The 16549-nt window shown below is 35.8% G+C and overlaps 2 protein-coding genes across 2 annotated transcripts in view; both read right to left on the bottom strand.

Annotated features, from left to right (window-relative positions):
* Window positions 1-8550, bottom strand: part of aacs (acetoacetyl-CoA synthetase) — a 37150-nt gene extending 28600 nt beyond the window's left edge. Inside the window, exons 1-4 of the mRNA XM_084413311.1 lie at window positions 8238-8550; window positions 6871-6974; window positions 4360-4480; window positions 770-883 (exon numbers count right to left, since the gene is read on the bottom strand). Coding sequence (XP_084269437.1) covers window positions 770-883; window positions 4360-4480; window positions 6871-6974; window positions 8238-8370 — 472 coding nt within the window. The 5' untranslated portion in view covers window positions 8371-8550. The remainder of the gene's footprint in view (window positions 1-769; window positions 884-4359; window positions 4481-6870; window positions 6975-8237) is intronic.
* Window positions 8551-12361: 3811 nt separating this feature from the next.
* On the bottom strand, window positions 12362-16360 carry bri3bp (bri3 binding protein). The gene is made up of 3 exons (XM_084413164.1): window positions 15993-16360; window positions 14479-14581; window positions 12362-14389 (listed from the first exon to the last, which is right to left on the bottom strand). Exons 1-3 carry the CDS (start codon window positions 16170-16172, stop codon window positions 13968-13970), a joined length of 705 nt encoding a protein of 234 aa, XP_084269290.1. The 5' UTR covers window positions 16173-16360; the 3' UTR covers window positions 12362-13967.
* Window positions 16361-16549: the final 189 nt, after the last annotated feature.

Raw genomic sequence — 16549 nt, 5'->3', positions numbered from 1 at the left:
TGTATGTCATGCAGTCATGTGACTCATAAAACAATCTTGATTGTCTCTTTGGAGTACAACTGTAAAAAATTCTGTACCATCTTGCTCATTCCCATCTATTACTCTATAGGGACTTGTATGAATAAATCTATGCGTGTATATCACTGAAATGGCCTCCTCCCATTTACAGCCAATGATCAGCACTGCAGATAATGAACCCATCATGAATGACATCAGCGATTACACAATCTATTTTTCCCCCTCTCACATCACCCACATAAAGACACCATTACTCACACACGCGGTCACAGTGGAGGGCAGGGACGAATCGGGCATCTGAGCTTCTGACCAACCTCCAGCTTCAGCTTGGAAATGTCTGAATGCACTTAAGTTTTAAATCTGAAAAGACTAATTACCCCCGCCACGGTATAACTGCACTACACTTATTCTCCAATCAATAGCCATGAATGGCCCTGGCTGAACCCCAAATCTAAGACAGAAAAGGGGAGTTTGTGATTTTAGGAGCGACTGTCTGGCTCCCAATGTTGGAACACTTATAAAGACAAACGAGGACAGAAAGAATAAAGCAAAGAAAGAGGGCAGGAAAAACAGGTTAGAGCGCCCAAGACTGATGCAATATAAAACAGTGTGTTAGATTTGCTTGTATTTGGCCAAGTATTGGCTTGTATTTCCTCATCGCACTACTGTCATCTGGGTGTCAAATGGGTGACTGAGAAAGCACAACACAAATACAGAGACACATTGAAAGAGAAAAGGAGGCGAGACTCACCTACGACCCGGTCTCCAGTTTTGATGCCCATCTTCCTCATGGCGGCAGCGAAGAGAGCGACATCACGCCTCAGCTCTCCGAAAGTCACCTTGACGATCTCCTCATTCGCCTCAGCTACATACACACAAAAATCACTTTAAGAAACAAATCTCAATCATGCCAAAAAGACATGACAGCAACAACACACACAAAATTTTTTTTTAATAATAATAATAATAATAAACAATATCATTTAAAATTTTAGGGCCAGTAAGATTTTTTAAATGTTTTTGCAGAAGTCTCTTTTGCTCACAAAGGCTGCATTTATTTGATCAAAAATACAGTAATAATGTGAAGTCTTATTACAATTTAAAATAACCGTTTTCTATTTTAATACATTTTAAAATTTAATTTATTCCTGTGATGACAAAGCTGAATTTCAGCAGACATTACCTTTCAGTGTCACATGATCCTTCAGAAATCATTCTAATAAATTGATTTGATGCTTTATTATTATCAATGTTGCAAACCATTGTGCTGCTTAAACTTTTTCTGGATTCTATGATGAATAGGAAGTTCAAAAGAACAGCTTTTATTTGAAATAGAAATATTTTGTAGCATTGTACGTGTTACAGAGACTGTTGATCAATTGAATGCATCCTTGATGAATAAAATTACAATTTTCTTTCAACAACAATAACAAAAAAATGTCTTACTCAAACCTTTGACCGGTACTGTATGTAAAATGATTGTTGTTTATTATTATCATTAATAAATCAACATTAGGCTTACAATATCAGTAAATATCAACACACTAACTTTAATGAGCAGCAAGAGAATTCTTTGCCATCCGTGACTGTAGTGCAACTGATATATCGCAGTCAACACGTTCATTTTTTCCATTACTGTGTGTAATCAGTAAATCATTTGAAATAATGTCTGGATCCGAAATTCCATACTTTACTATATAGTAGGCGAAAAACATTATCTGACAAGAGAAGTGTGTTCGAATTTACAGTACTCATAAAATAGTAGGCAAAAAGTACCTGGATGACTGACTACTTCAAGCCACTACTTCTGCAGTGTGTATACAATGCACACTTTAGCACGAGGCCACAAGAGAGGATTTATGAATGCCAGTAACGCTGGTAGGTCACGTGATAATGACAACATGGCGAATGTAGTTCGTCCAAATTTCATTCATACTACATATAACATACTTTTTTCGCGGTCATGAAGTTATTACTTATTCAAAATAAGTACCTACTTAAAAGAGTAGGCGATTTTGGATGCAGCCAAAGTGTTCAATTTAATCAGAATCCTTTCAGGTAAATTATCCCCCCGTTTCACGAAGACAAACCAATGACGCAGGTACACTTCTGATAGATGCCACTTTGGTAATTACATCCGCTAAATCCTGGATCGCATCAGGACATCAATCACAATATAAAAGCACAACTACCGGTATGCGCCCCCCGCCCCGCGCCCCTACATGGACACTAAAACCACAAATCAAATTACAGACAGCATAATTCATTTAGTGTTACATTAGCCAGAGGTCTGCAATGACAGATTCTATCAATAAAGATAAAACACACATGCACACAGTGCTGTTGCTATTTTAAAGCAGCCATTTGTGTATAAGGTCAAACGGACAATGGCTCAAGGAGATCAGCAGAGATACAGAGTCGTGTTTTGAATCAGGAGATATTTGCGTGGCATCTCGTCATGGAGATATAGATAATAAAATGTGTAATGAACTGTTTAACAAAAAAAGAAAAAAGCTGCATTGTCAACCAGGGTTTACGGTCAACGTCACAAGTTGTTGCAGGTCTTAGATAAATAGTATTGCTTGAGGGTGCAGTTTGAGAGCGTGGAGTGAGTCACGGTCATCAGTTTTTATATCACCTGAATTACTGCCACCGCATTCAGGTCTACTGAATCTGATTATGTCATTGTGACTTCAGTGGTGATGTCCAGGTGTCAAAGTCATTCAATGAAACTACTGAATATAATGTTCACAGCTGCAAATAATGCAGAACTGACATTTTTATTGAAAGTAAATAAATAGTATAGACAGTTACTCTATAAAACCCTCAGCATAATGAAGCTTCAGATTCTCCTCACTGCATTCACCAACTAAGGGACATTGTACAGTTTATCATCACAAAATAAACCAAAACTGAAGGATCGGGATCAACCTAAAAAGGTGTATTTTGCAATAGTCAGACTCAGCAGCTTACTGTGCTTATTCAGCATTACAGTACACTACACTACTGTTCAAAAGCGTTGGGGTTGGCTGGCAGGATTTAAACTTTTTTTTTTAAAGAAGTCTCTTTTGCTCAGCAATGGCTGCATTTATTTTATCAAAATACAGTAAAAATAGAGTAATATTGTGAAATATTAAAATAACTGTTTTCTATTTTAATACATTTAAAATGCAATTTATTCCTGTAATGCAAAGCTGAATTTTCAGCATCTTTACTCCAGTCTTTAGTGTCACATGATCCTTCAGAAATCATTCTAATATGCTGATTTGGTGCTCAAGTAACATTTCTTATTATTATCAATGTTGAAAACAGTTGTGCTGCTTAATATTTTTTGGGGAATCTTTTAAACATATTTTTTGTTCACACGAACAACATTTATTTAAAATAGAACAGGGTATCGGATATCGGGTATCTTGCAGGGTATCTTTAAAAAAAAAAAAATTCTACGTTCAAGGTTTTAGAGTTCAAAAACAGGTTTTGATAAAAACAAAAAGTTGTATAAAATGAGAAACCTTTTTAAGAAAAGGGATGAGTGAATTTTAAATTATTACAATTCACTCTCTGACAGTAGACTTATGGAACAGCAGAAACATAACCATTACTCTGGTAAGCCCTGTATACAAAGCAGTTGTGGTTATTTAGACCAGTACATCATTAGCAATCTCCATTCGCTTGGCATAAATCAGCAGTATTCATTGATTGTGAACTGCTCTGAAACCATGAGCCTGAAGAATGCACAAAAGCATCATGTACTTACTTTGAAACGTGCGGTGCTCACATTTATTTAAATAAATCATTGCCTTTTGAAGTTTAATAATCACATATAGACATATTGCGACTCCTGTTTTTCCTTCCTCAAATTGTAAGACCTCTTGAAATGATAATTAAGACTTGTTATACCAAGTAAAATATTTAAGACTTTTTATGGTCTTAAATTTGATCACTAAAAACCTGAAAAGACTTTTAAGATTTTTTAAGACTCTTTAAGGACACTGATAGAAATATTTTGTAACATCATAAATGTCACTTATGTTTTACTGTATCCTTGCTGGGGGAAAATAGCCTGGCTCCATTCATTAAAAAATATTGCTGACCCAAACTTTTGAACATTGAACAGTAGTTTAAGTTTATAACTGGATATGAAATATTCATTTGAGATGCGAGAAGACAAAGCGTGATACGGGAGACATGAAACTAGCAACGTGCAGAAAATGTGCTTCCCAGGGACATAGTCAATTATACAGTTTGTGTAAAATAAAAAAAATACTTAAAAAAAACGGTTTGGCCACAGAATGCTGATTATGTAATTCATGTAATTTGTAATAAACTTAGTTTTCATACTTGCAGCATAGAGAGCCACTTTGTCCTGGTCTTTGTGTTTCAGAAGGTTCTCTGCATAATTCAGTCTGCTGCCTTTAAACCACTCAGGTGCATCCGATATCCTTTTAGAAACATCAACCACCTGAAACAGAGAGTGAGCAGAGTCACACGTCATCCTGTTTAATAGAGCACATTTTTCTTCTTGCAAGCAACTATTCGCCATTTTGAGACAGTCATATTTTAGTATTTTTATATACTTATATAAAGTTCCCCCTATTATTCTTTTTCAAATATTACCTTTCACGCAGTGTGTAATATAGCTGTTTGTGAAAGTAAAATGTCTAAAAAGTTTTAAAGATCAAAGTGCTCAACAAATAAAGTTATTGTCTCCTAAAAGAAAGAATTGATTCTGAACCGCCGAAATGAGTCATCAGCAACTCCATGTCAGTCTATGGTCTACTTTGAACCGCCCTAAAACACTGTAGTTATAGCTGAGGCCAGGAAGAGGATTTGAGAATTTGGTTTGTGTTGTTGACATGGTGAGAAGACTTTCAGCGCAGCAAATTTTTTGATGAGGACTTGCGCTGGAATTGATACGGGGGGAAAAAAAAAACGACAGAATCTTTACTGTTCGGATCACTGTGTGTCAAGTGCTGAGGAAGCCTCCGGAGCTGAAATTCAGATATGGTAATAAGCATTTAGTTTACGACAAACGTTAAGCAGTAGACCAATCACAACAGCCTGGGTAGTCTGACCAATCAGAGCAGAGTATAACTCAGAAAGAAGGGGTTTAGAGAGACTGAATCTTCAACTAATTATTTTCAGACTCTTTAAGAAATAAGATGATGTGCAATGTATATATATATATATATTTTACCTTGGATGTAAACCTGTTGTAGGAGACCTCCAAAACTAAATTAGGAACCTTTAAAAATGGCATAATAGGGGCACTCAACTGAGATCTGCACACAAAAACAGTTGGTTTCACCACCACTCAAAACCAAAATAAATACTGTTCCAACCAATCACCGACAGGGGTGGGTGTTGTGAGGTTTTCGCGTGCAGCCGTCATAGGCAGCCGTGCACGAGCGCAAAACCTCACAACACCCTCCCCCTGTCGGTGATTGGTTGGAACACTATTTATTTTGGTTTTGAGTGGTTGGTGAAACCAGCTGTTTTTGTGTGCAGATCTCAGAGCCTAGGCTGCCTACAGAGACACGTATTTTTGACGGCATGCTTATGGGGCGGGCAGCTAGCGGATCGTTAGGAAAGATTAGATGAATGTGATCATTTATGTTTGGGCCTGAAATCGCTGATACAACCTTTAATGTTCGTTTTAGTAATTTTATGAAGTGCTTTTGGCATTTTTACTCGTTTTTTATATTTCTATTCAGCTTTATTTTTACTTATTTATATTAGCTTTATTTCAATGAATAAAAAATGGTTTTAATAACACTGGTTTGAGAGAAGACTACAGGTTAAAACTACCTAAGCAAACTTGTTGCAACATCTTGGCTACCACCCTAGTATCGTGATGTAGGCACACACCCTTCCCAATTTCAGAAAATGTAAAAATCTAGTTAGTTTCAAGGAATAGTTCACCCAAAAAATATCCCACAATTTACTCATAATACAACGTACGGCCGTTGCTGTAAACCAGTGATTTTAGTTTATAAAGTTTTAATATGGATATTTTTCTTGCAAAAGACATTGCTTCCCTTTAGAAGGCATTTATTAACCTAATGGAGCCGTATGGATTACTTTTATGACGGATGGGTGCGCTTTTTGGAGCTTCTGGCACTATTCAATGCCATTACAAAGCTGGGAAGAGCCAGGATATTATTTAATATAACTCAGATTGTGTTTGGCTGAAAGAAAAAAAAATCTGATACACATAGGATGGCTTGAAGGCGAGTAAATTATGGGATAATTTTTTGAGTGAACTATTCCTTTTACTATACAAACCTGTCACAATCCATGTTGTCATACAATCGAATAATAAAACAAACTTTGAGTCAGCAAATAATCAACAGAGAGCATGCAGTAAAAATAAAATGGTTGAGAAGGTTGTAGATAGAAAGCCTTATATAGACTGTGTTATTTTATTATGTTTTATCACATGAATGACACTCCTTAAGTAAAATTACAGCTCTCTAAGACGGGAAAAGCCCTAACACACCTTCTCAACCAGAGATAAGGTATGAACTTTAAATATTCTTAGCAGCAGTTCAGACAGTAGTACTAAATGGTAATAAATTCATAAATGTTTACTAGTTAGGATTAATCTATGATTTATGACTAATGAATTTGACCATCATCTATGTCATTTATTGCACGTATACCTCCACATAAATAAGATAGTAAATATAGTTAAGGTTCACAATATTTGTCAACCTAAATAACACTCATTACACAACAAGAAATGACAAACAAAAAAAAAAACATTTAAATACATGTATATTTAAATCTGAAAAAGCTGATTAATACTGTGTATATATAAAGAAGGCCAAAAGGTTGAAAAAATAAACCAACCTCCTCATACATCTTTGAGCAGGCGATGCCACAGAATGACCAAACCTGCGCCCAGAACTCCGGATAACTGTCCACGGACCACTGATACAGGTCATTATAGTTAGCTTCAACATAAAAGAGACATTTATTGAAGGCACCATTAGACACAATACATGCCATTGTTTAATTTAGTTTAGCGATGATAGAAATCAGGACTTGGTCCATGCAATATTCAGATTTGTGGTCAACTGTTGAGGGTTTTTCAATGGGTAATTCCTACATCATTACATTTGGCCCCCTTCTTGTTATTTTTGACTATTTACTTCTATCAATTTTAGAAATATTTATTTTCCAGTATTAATTGAATAGTAACACGTACGTAAAAAATAGGGGTCAAAATTTTATAATTTAAGAATTAACTATTGAAAAAAACATTTGAATATCTGAATATTGCATGTTCCCTTTGTATAGTCTTTAAAAGGGACAGCCTATATACATGCAATATTCAGATTAGTACTCAACAGTAGTGGGTTTTACATTGGCAATTCTTTAAATTACTAGAAAAAAAAAAAAAAAGTAATATCAATTCCAGTTTAACTGGTATCAGTTGAAGACACAAGTACTGAACCTACTATATCAGTGAGGTACTAGTGGGTGCAACATTTACTGAAACATTTTTAATCTTACTTGTAGGATTTTTCATTTGCCTATAAATACATACTAATCAAAGTGTATTGTTGCTATCTAAACCACAGATGTCCATCCCATAGTAGCAAATTAGTAAGTACTAGTATGTCAGGAAAATCTGAATATGAACTGTATCTTATGAATAGTAACAAAAATATATACTATAGTATAATACGAGTAGTAACATACAAGCAGTAGTAGTTAGCTTTAAAGAATAAATGTTATTTGTCATAGATGAAAGTTATGTCATACGTGCTGAGATGCATGTACATGATGATACTATGAAAACATATGGTGTGACAGCCAGTTAGAGCTATTCCATGTCTGATCTGAAATACTGGTTTTACAACTCTTACTGTCTATGCATCATTCAATGCATAAAGACGCAGCAGAATGGCATGTATGAAAGACGAGTAATATGTGGCCAGACATCCGTTGTTAAGCAATTGAAAGAGTTAAATACACAAAATGGATCCTGGAGAAAATTTAGAGGGCCAAAAATTGCATCTGAAAGCATGGTTAACCTACCTGTTTTTGCATAAATGTGGCCAAGATATATAAACCATGACAATCCCAGGATGAGCTATTAATGAGATTAACTGATACCATAGTACTATGTTTTGTTTTCCAGTAGAACAGGGGTGTGTTGTTAGCTGAAATACTAGTCTGCCTTCATTCTAGCCCAGCCTGGCTTTACTCACCCAGATTCAACCCGAAGTCCCGATTCACTATTGTCCGGAATCGGTCCATCTGTGTGTTTCGTTTAGAGTCCGGGTACCAGAGCACCTTTGACTCCATAATCTCCTCGCTGTTGGCCTCCGTGTCTTTAGACATGATCGGATGACACGCGCTGGTATGTCGTGAATAACCTGTAAAGACTGAAAGAAATGCACTACGGGAGTTGGACGAGCCGATCCGGTGACCGTGTATTGGTGCAGGGCAGACACATGGGTCATTTCCGAGCGTCAGCCGCACATAATCAACCAGGAGCAGTGGAAGCCCCGCCTACCGCGCAACCGCACACCACCCTGCCAATCTCCACATGTTCTTCCGCTGCTCACGTAGTACTTAGGTTTTTACCACTGATCTATATAATGTCATTCTATATAGATCAGTGGTTTTTACACAGATATATGATTCAGGAACAGTTGAGTGTTTATGTATTAATAAATATTTTATTAAGATTGCATATTTTATTAAAACTAGCATTTGCATTTGTAAGAGGTATCTGTTTGATATATCAGATAATGATGAGAAGGAAGTCGGACTGATTTCTGCTTATCGGTTCTTTGGAACAGTTCATTTCTGAGAACATTATTCGACGTCATGACACGATAACGTCATGTCTTCGTACCTGACATCCCGTTGTGTGATATATGATGTTAAACGTTTAAATAAACCATTATGAGCACATAATGTCTACATAGCGTTTTAAATTAAATCAATTTAGTAGCATTCCTTTTCTATCACTTCAAAGGGCGCTAGTGTTGTCATTTAAGTTGTCCCAGTTCACTTTGTCGCAGTCATGATCTCGCTCATTTAAAACATGTCATTTAAAAGAAACGTGAATATAAATAAAAACGTAAATATACATTTATAATAAAAAGATACTTTAATCAAAAGTTAAAAAGATGTGTTAAAAAATGTCACCGGTTCAATGAGTCAGTGACTCGAGAACCGTTCGGACAGATTCATTCAGCCCCATTTGCAAATGAATCGTTTATAGCTGTTTTTGTGAACCGATTCATCTGTTTGATTGAAAAGAGTCCACTCCAACAACAAAAAATAAATAAAAATAATAATAAATTATCGGTAGGGGCATACATCGGGCTTTCCTTTATTGAACTTTATAAGGCGATGAAGTGCTGTCAACTGAAAAGGGTCATAAAAAACAATGGAGCTCATATATAAGTCTTCAGTCAATTATTTAAACATCAGACTTTACCGTGATTAAACTATATTTAACAATACATATAGCATTAAAGATATAGTTTCCTCTAACGTGTTTCAATATATCTGGTTAATGTAAAATACTTGCACTTGACCACTGACATCTAAAGGGTCTTGGATAAAGCTGTTAGGTTTTGGCGGAGGAATATCGGACTGCTCCGCAATTAGCATTTCTTTTATTCCATTGGCTCCTAAAGCTGGCCTCACATCAGCCGAGACAGCAGCACGAGAGAAAGCAACATGGACAAACGGAGAGGCGAACCAATCAGCAGTCACACAGCCGTTCCGCCAATTCGGCCCACTGAAGCGCCCAGCCAATAGAAGAAGGGATCATGCAGAGGTGTGCCCAATCCAGAGCCTGCAGCCTGCCTGCAACATGATCTGATGGGGAAGGAAAAAATGTGAAAGGTGTGTCTGTACTATATTTTCCATACATTTTGTTTGGATTTTATGCAGTCTATTTATTTATTTTAAACATTTTAGCACCAAAGGAAGGCATTATAGTAGGCTATATAAAGAGCTGCTGAATACTTTTGCAGAGTCAGTGATTGTCATGGCTAATTTCATCAGTATTTGTATAACATTTGGGAAACAGGAATTGCTCCACAGATTGACAATGTAAACTTGTTTGTTTGTGATGAAACTTAAAGAAATCATGGAATGTGCTTAATTTCATTGAAATTGCTTTTGTTCCTCGATTGTAAGTCGCTTTAGACAAAAGCATCTGCTAAATTCATAAAAGCAAGTGTACATTTCTTGAAGCTATAAAACAAATTTTTATGTGAATGATTTCAAAATATGCTGCTGGATCTTCAGCCCATCAACTTTGATTTTCAGTTAACTTCTTGGCCATTGTTATTTGCCTAGATGCATATTACATAACTGTATCAATCTTTATTTTATACTTGGCCTGAAATGACAATGTCCACCGCCTTGAAATTATCTATCTATCTATCTATCTATCTATCTATCTATCTATCTATCTATCTATCTATCTATCTATCTATCTATCTATCTATCTATCCATCCATCTATCTGTCTGTCTGTCTGTCTTAGTAAGACTGAAGTGGAGTCCATATAGCGTTAAAAATGTGCTTTCATAAAAGCGATGGGAACGGGGTCATGTCTGCACCAGTCTATGGTCTGCACCCTCTGGGCACAACCAATGAAAAAGCAACAATGCTCAACATTATATACAAGCCAAATATGGGTATCTTAAAGACACAGTTCTCCTTTTGATCGTTACATGTTGCATAAGACTTTTAGACAGATTTGGATCAGCTCTCACAGGAGTACAAGAGATGCATCTGGCGAAATACAATTTGCAAGAGTGTCTTTGACAATGTAAACTGAATAAAAGATATGATTTTTTTTTTTTTTAGAAACCTTCACCTGAGTGACATTTTTAATGTACAGTATGTTAAATTAGATGAGGATGGCAGAATTAAATGCCAAGTACAGCCAACATCACAAGCTTTCACCTCTGGGTTATCAATGAGTTAATGTTTTTTCATTTGTGCATTTGATCTAGTGGACGGACTTCAGCACCACTGATAGTCTCATCAACTGTTTTTGCAATGCAAACAGAACTCATTAACATCCGAACTGCACATGGACCTTTAGGATGCCTGCTTAAACTCATCCATTGGGTTGGCTGTTGGCTCCACTTATTAGAGCTTTAGGGAGTTCATATTAGGCCATTTGAACAGACAAATGAAGCAATGTTCAAACAAGTGCCTGTTGCGTCACGAATAACCTCCTAAATCCAAATTAGGTGAAGCAATTTTTTCATGCAGTGTGAGCAAATATAATATATTACACGATTACTATCAGTCAGGTTGAACCCTCAACATTTTTATAACTTTATTAATATTATTTAAAAAAAAAAAGAGTTCCCAAGACTTGTTGGTCAAATTGTATATTACATTTATTAAATCATTTTTGGACCACTGTTTAATCTCAGAGAAATTCATTTAAGTTTCGTAAACACAAAAATATGACAAATAATACCACAGCAAGCAACATCGCAGGTGAACTACCCTGATAAAAATGATACAGTACAAAAGCAAACCTGATATAGAAATCTATGCATACTATGCAAAGATACCAGTTAATGTCTAGACTTCACAAAGATTCAGTGCTTTCTAATACAAATCAGTTAATGACGCAAAATCCTCAACACACAATAATTGGCACTGGCGCATTCAAGAGAGACAATGTGAGAGACAACTGGGTCTTTGCAGTTATTGAGTCAGTACATCTCCCATATGTTTGATGTAACAAATAAAATACATTATATTCCACAAATGACATGGTGCTGGAACTTTCAACTGAATTATGAAAGAGTTCCACAGCTAACAATAAAACTTATTTCCCATGGTATATTACTGTGGCTTCTCATTCGCAGATACGCAAAATACACATGACTATTTTAAAATATAGAAGTGTTTGCTGAAACATGTATATTGTGTAATTATTCTTAGTTGTCCCCAGTACTTTTACAATAATGCTGGTACATTGCAATGTTTGCTATTTGCAGATTCCTTAAAAGCTGGTGCTTATTTTGCATGATTTATAAACCGGGTAACATCCTTCACATTTTCCTACAGTAAAAAAGGGCCTCATAATGGTGCATGCACTGATTTCCAGTAGGCTTGAGTTTCACTACAGTAGTCATTGGCAGGTCTAAAATCAGTGAAGTGCAGGATGAGTCATCAATATTTTTGGCCTATTTTCCTAGAAGAGAAAGACTTTGTTTCTGTTAAAAGTGAATTTTGTCAATGTTTAAAAAGAGTTGAAATGGCAGGCACTAAAAGCCACAAAACTCTCACCTTGAATTCATGACGACTTTAAAATAACAGACTGGAGACAAATATAATAATATAAAAATGATCATTTAGTACCAGAAATGAACACACCCACAAAAATAAAAAGCATTGATTTGAAAATAAACAAATTTACAATGATGCAAAACAACAACATAAAATGTTCCCAGCTTTTACAGTACTGTTCAAAAGTTTGGGGTCGTTAAGATTTATTTGACCAAAAATAGTAAAAAAACAATTTTAACATTTTAAAATGTAATTTATTCCCGTGATGGCAAAGCTAACTTTTCTCCAGTCTTCAGTGTCACATGATCCTTCAGAAATCATTCTAATATGCTGATTTGGTGCTCAGGAAATATTTTATATCATTATTAATGTTGAGAATAAAAGTATACATTTCTTACAAACCCAACAAACTTTCGAACCGGAGTACATTTACTTTAAATATAGCAGTGCTAATTGTGTATTCAAAATAAATAAATCAATTCATGGCATATTATGGAATGAAAATACACTTAAACACGGACCATTAATACAATTTCATTCATTAAAATGTAAAAACGTATATATATAAAAAAAAAAGTCAAATTACAGTTTTTCATCTATGAAACAGTGGTTAAATGTTCAAATCATAGTTAAAAAAAAAACATGCAAATTAGCTTTAGCAACAAAGGTTTACTGCAAGAGCAGGAAGGAATGAGCGTGAATGAGAGGTAACAGAGAAGATAGAACCCGGGTTCAATTAGTTGCCAGGCATTACATTTTCAATGCCACTGTGGATGAAACCATAGAGGCCACTTTCTTAAAAATGATTTACTAAGCAGCACTAATATGTAGTGGGATTAACACACTATTCAATCGATCCCTTTCTAGAAGTGTATTAAAATGGTACATACAAGTGATAAAATGATCTCATGCTGAGAACAAAGTGCATGACCAGGTTTCTCCCTGTACGTGAGAACATCTCTCTCTCTTAGCTGAAGTTGGACAGAGATACTGGTGTAGATTGCAGCACCGTTATTTTGCTGCCAGGAACACTGGTCAGATATCCTCATGTATCTGATGACTAGCTGCTTTCTGAAAGCGATTTCCACATACATCTCGATCCCTGATAGTGCCGATCGGTCCTGAACTCAGAGTAACCTCTGGAGACCTCAAGATGAGACAAAGGAGAGATGAAAAAATGCAGTGATACTGACTATTCTTCACACACTTTGAGTGTTTCTAAATCAACTCTGAATTGCATTGCCTTCCTGATTTATAAATAACACACACACACACACACTTACAGAAAGTGCCCAAACAAAGCTTATGTAAAAGGCGTAACACTGCGCAATGGAATAACACACTCAACTCAAGGCTTGAACACACACACAGACCCACAGTATAAAAAAAAAAGTCCTGATATTTACAAAAAAAATGGCCGGCTACAGTAGAAATGGACGCTAATAATACATTCTACGACAACAGGGCGAACGTAATGGACTAATTTCGGTTTATCAACTTGAGAATTTATCACATTTCCATACAATTCTTGCCTTACTACGTTGGGACATCCTGAGAAAAAGGGGACAAAAAAAAAAAAAAAAAAAACTTTTTTCTTCTCATACCATCCCACAAACCCCAGCTCTAACCCTTAGCCTGGGGCGAAAAACTTCATTGGTCACTGGAGCGCTCCAGGTTTTCAATCACTCTGCTCAAGCGGATGTTGAGGAGGCGGATCTGGGTATCGAGCTGGTCGATCTTCTCCTCCAGAGTTCCAGATCCACCCCCTTTCCGCCAGTACGCACCCACCGGTCCCGTCATGAAGTACACAGCCATGATGAAGCACAGCGGCAGCACCGCCTTCTCTGGGTCGCCCTCAAATTTCTGCAGAATGTACAGGCACGAGAGGGCGAAAAGTGCTACGCGGGCCAGCCAGAAGAAACGGCCGAACACCGCGTGAAGGATGTAAAAGAAGCCACTCAGGAACAAGGACAGGAACCAGTAAGCCACCAGCAAGGCCGCCACCAGGAGGAGCGCGCGAGCAGGAGAACTGGACACGGACGATGCGCTGAAGTAGTGGGTCAGGTTAGAGGCTGAGGAGAGAGAAGAGAGAGAAATTAAGGACATGATTTTTGCATCATACACAAATGACATTGCAGACATAAGTGTGATCCAGACTTACAGTCAATGCCCATAACATCAAGCAGATCCACCCAGAGTTTCCACAAAGTGTCCAAAAATGAATCGACTCCATGAACAAACCTCTCTGTAGTTTTTGAGAAGAACTGCAAAAAAGACAGATTTTTAAAAATAAATAAAGAATGCAAAAGATGCAATGATCTATTAATTATGATATGCATTTAATATCATTAACACAAATACAGCTCACAGAGGAAAATCACTCGATTAAAAAAACAACTATCTATACATATAGATTTATTTTAGATTAAAATCATTTTATTTTAGATTAGATTTTTGTTTTACTCATTATGATTTCTCGCGTAAATAAGCATATCCCACTTTCTTCTGTCTCATTTCTATCATTTGTGTCATTTGAGTTTTTTTGTAATTATTATTATTATCAGTAATGATTCATTTAAAGTTATCTCTAGTTTAGCTAATTTGCATCTGTAGTCCCTGGGCATGTGGTTGTTACATAAAATTACAATACTCCATTACAATCCAGAGAAAATAAGATAATAATAATAATATCACATCACAATATCAAAAAAAGATCACATGATTGATTACTACATTTAAAATATTACTCTAATAAAATATTAATAACAACGAAATTTAAAAGCAGTACAACAACATGATGTATAACTACTTCACATATTTTTATATAAATGTATAAAAAATCTATATTTTACATATGTATTATATCAATTTGCTAAGAATGACGTCTTTTCCATTTTAGTAAATGGAATAAGGGGTGAAATGTGCTTAATTGTCATGAAGATAATGTGACAATGCAAAATTGCAAATAAATTCTAATGGTCCTAAATATAGGCTTTGTTTTCTTATTTTCTCTTGAATTTTTAGAAAGAATACATAAAAGTTGTTATCCATGATCTATCATTGCATTTCTAATTATTTGCCATTTAGTAATGCACTACTACTAAATCCTGTATATGCAAATATGAACAAAACTTTACAAGTTGAACTATAAATCTATTAATAGGACAGTCATTCATGCCACATTTGCCTATGATATAGCCCTACTACAAACATTATAACACTGTAGAGTAGACAGCATTCTCAACAGCTTGTAATCCATTCAAATAGTAAATAATGATCATTAAAATTGCATAAATGTTCATATATTTTATTTTCAATATATAATTAAAATGTAAATAAAATGGAATGAAATTTAATGACAGTCATTTTACTTCATAACAATTTTAAAAGACAAGTAATAAATTATAATTATTATTAAGTACTATATAACATTGGACAATCCATTATTAATTCAATTATTATTATGAAGCGTTACAAGCTAGTGACCTTTATAAACAGAACGCTGCACTTAACAGAATGCCCTCGCTCTAGGTAACGTTAGGTAGGTCACTAGGTTTTTAGACACGGCCACTGACAGCTGGTGATCTCGGTATGCTCTAATCTAATGCACCTGCAAAAAAAAACAAAAAAAAAACTATGCCCTAGCATGACAATATCGCGTGATCTTATATGTACCTTGTACAGCGTCCTAATGTTCTCCTCTCCGAAGATATTGCTGAGGGTTTGGTAGAAGCCGCTGGCCGCCCTCCTGAAGCTGTTCTGGCTACTAGACTCCTTCCTGCTCCGCGCCGTCTCGGTCAGCAGGACGAGGGCCAAAAACATGCCCAAAACCACAGCTAATTTCGCTCCTTTCATTCTCAAAGATGACCTGACAAACGGTGATGTGCAATGGAGAAAATGCTGGAAAATGCAGCGGTCGGATAGAGATAATAGATTGAATATAGTGGTATGGTGTGCCGGAAGAAGATGCGGCTAAAGGATAGTGAAGAACTGCAACCGGAAGCAGCGTCGGAAAAAGGCGCTTTTTTTTTTTTTAAATAAAGGTCTTAAAATTGACACGATTTTGCAATATAATTTTTTTTGTTGTTGCAATGATGGTTTAAAATTTAAACTTTTTTGGTAAAGCTTCTACCCAGAATAAAAGATACAAAATCAAATTAAAAGCTTCATAAAACCATGAATGCAAAAAAGGATACGGTTTTACAAAATAATGTTTACATTGGATAACATGT

The sequence above is a fragment of the Rutilus rutilus genome, assembly GCF_951802725.1.
Source record: "Rutilus rutilus genome assembly, chromosome: 7".
NCBI lineage: Eukaryota > Metazoa > Chordata > Actinopteri > Cypriniformes > Leuciscidae > Rutilus > Rutilus rutilus.
The sequence above is the reverse complement of the archived record's forward strand: the minus strand, read 5'-3'. Positions and strand labels throughout refer to the sequence as shown.

Coding starts and splice junctions, on each gene's coding strand:
- bri3bp (XM_084413164.1), bottom strand. CDS start 16,172: ATGAAAGGAGCGAAATTAGCTGTGGTTTTGGGCATGTTTTTGGCCCTC. Junction 14,582..15,992: donor ACATTAGGACGCTGTACAAG/GTACATATAAGA, acceptor TCTTTTTTGCAG/TTCTTCTCAAAAACTACAGA. Junction 14,390..14,478: donor TGATGTTATGGGCATTGACT/GTAAGTCTGGAT, acceptor CTCTCTCCTCAG/CCTCTAACCTGACCCACTAC.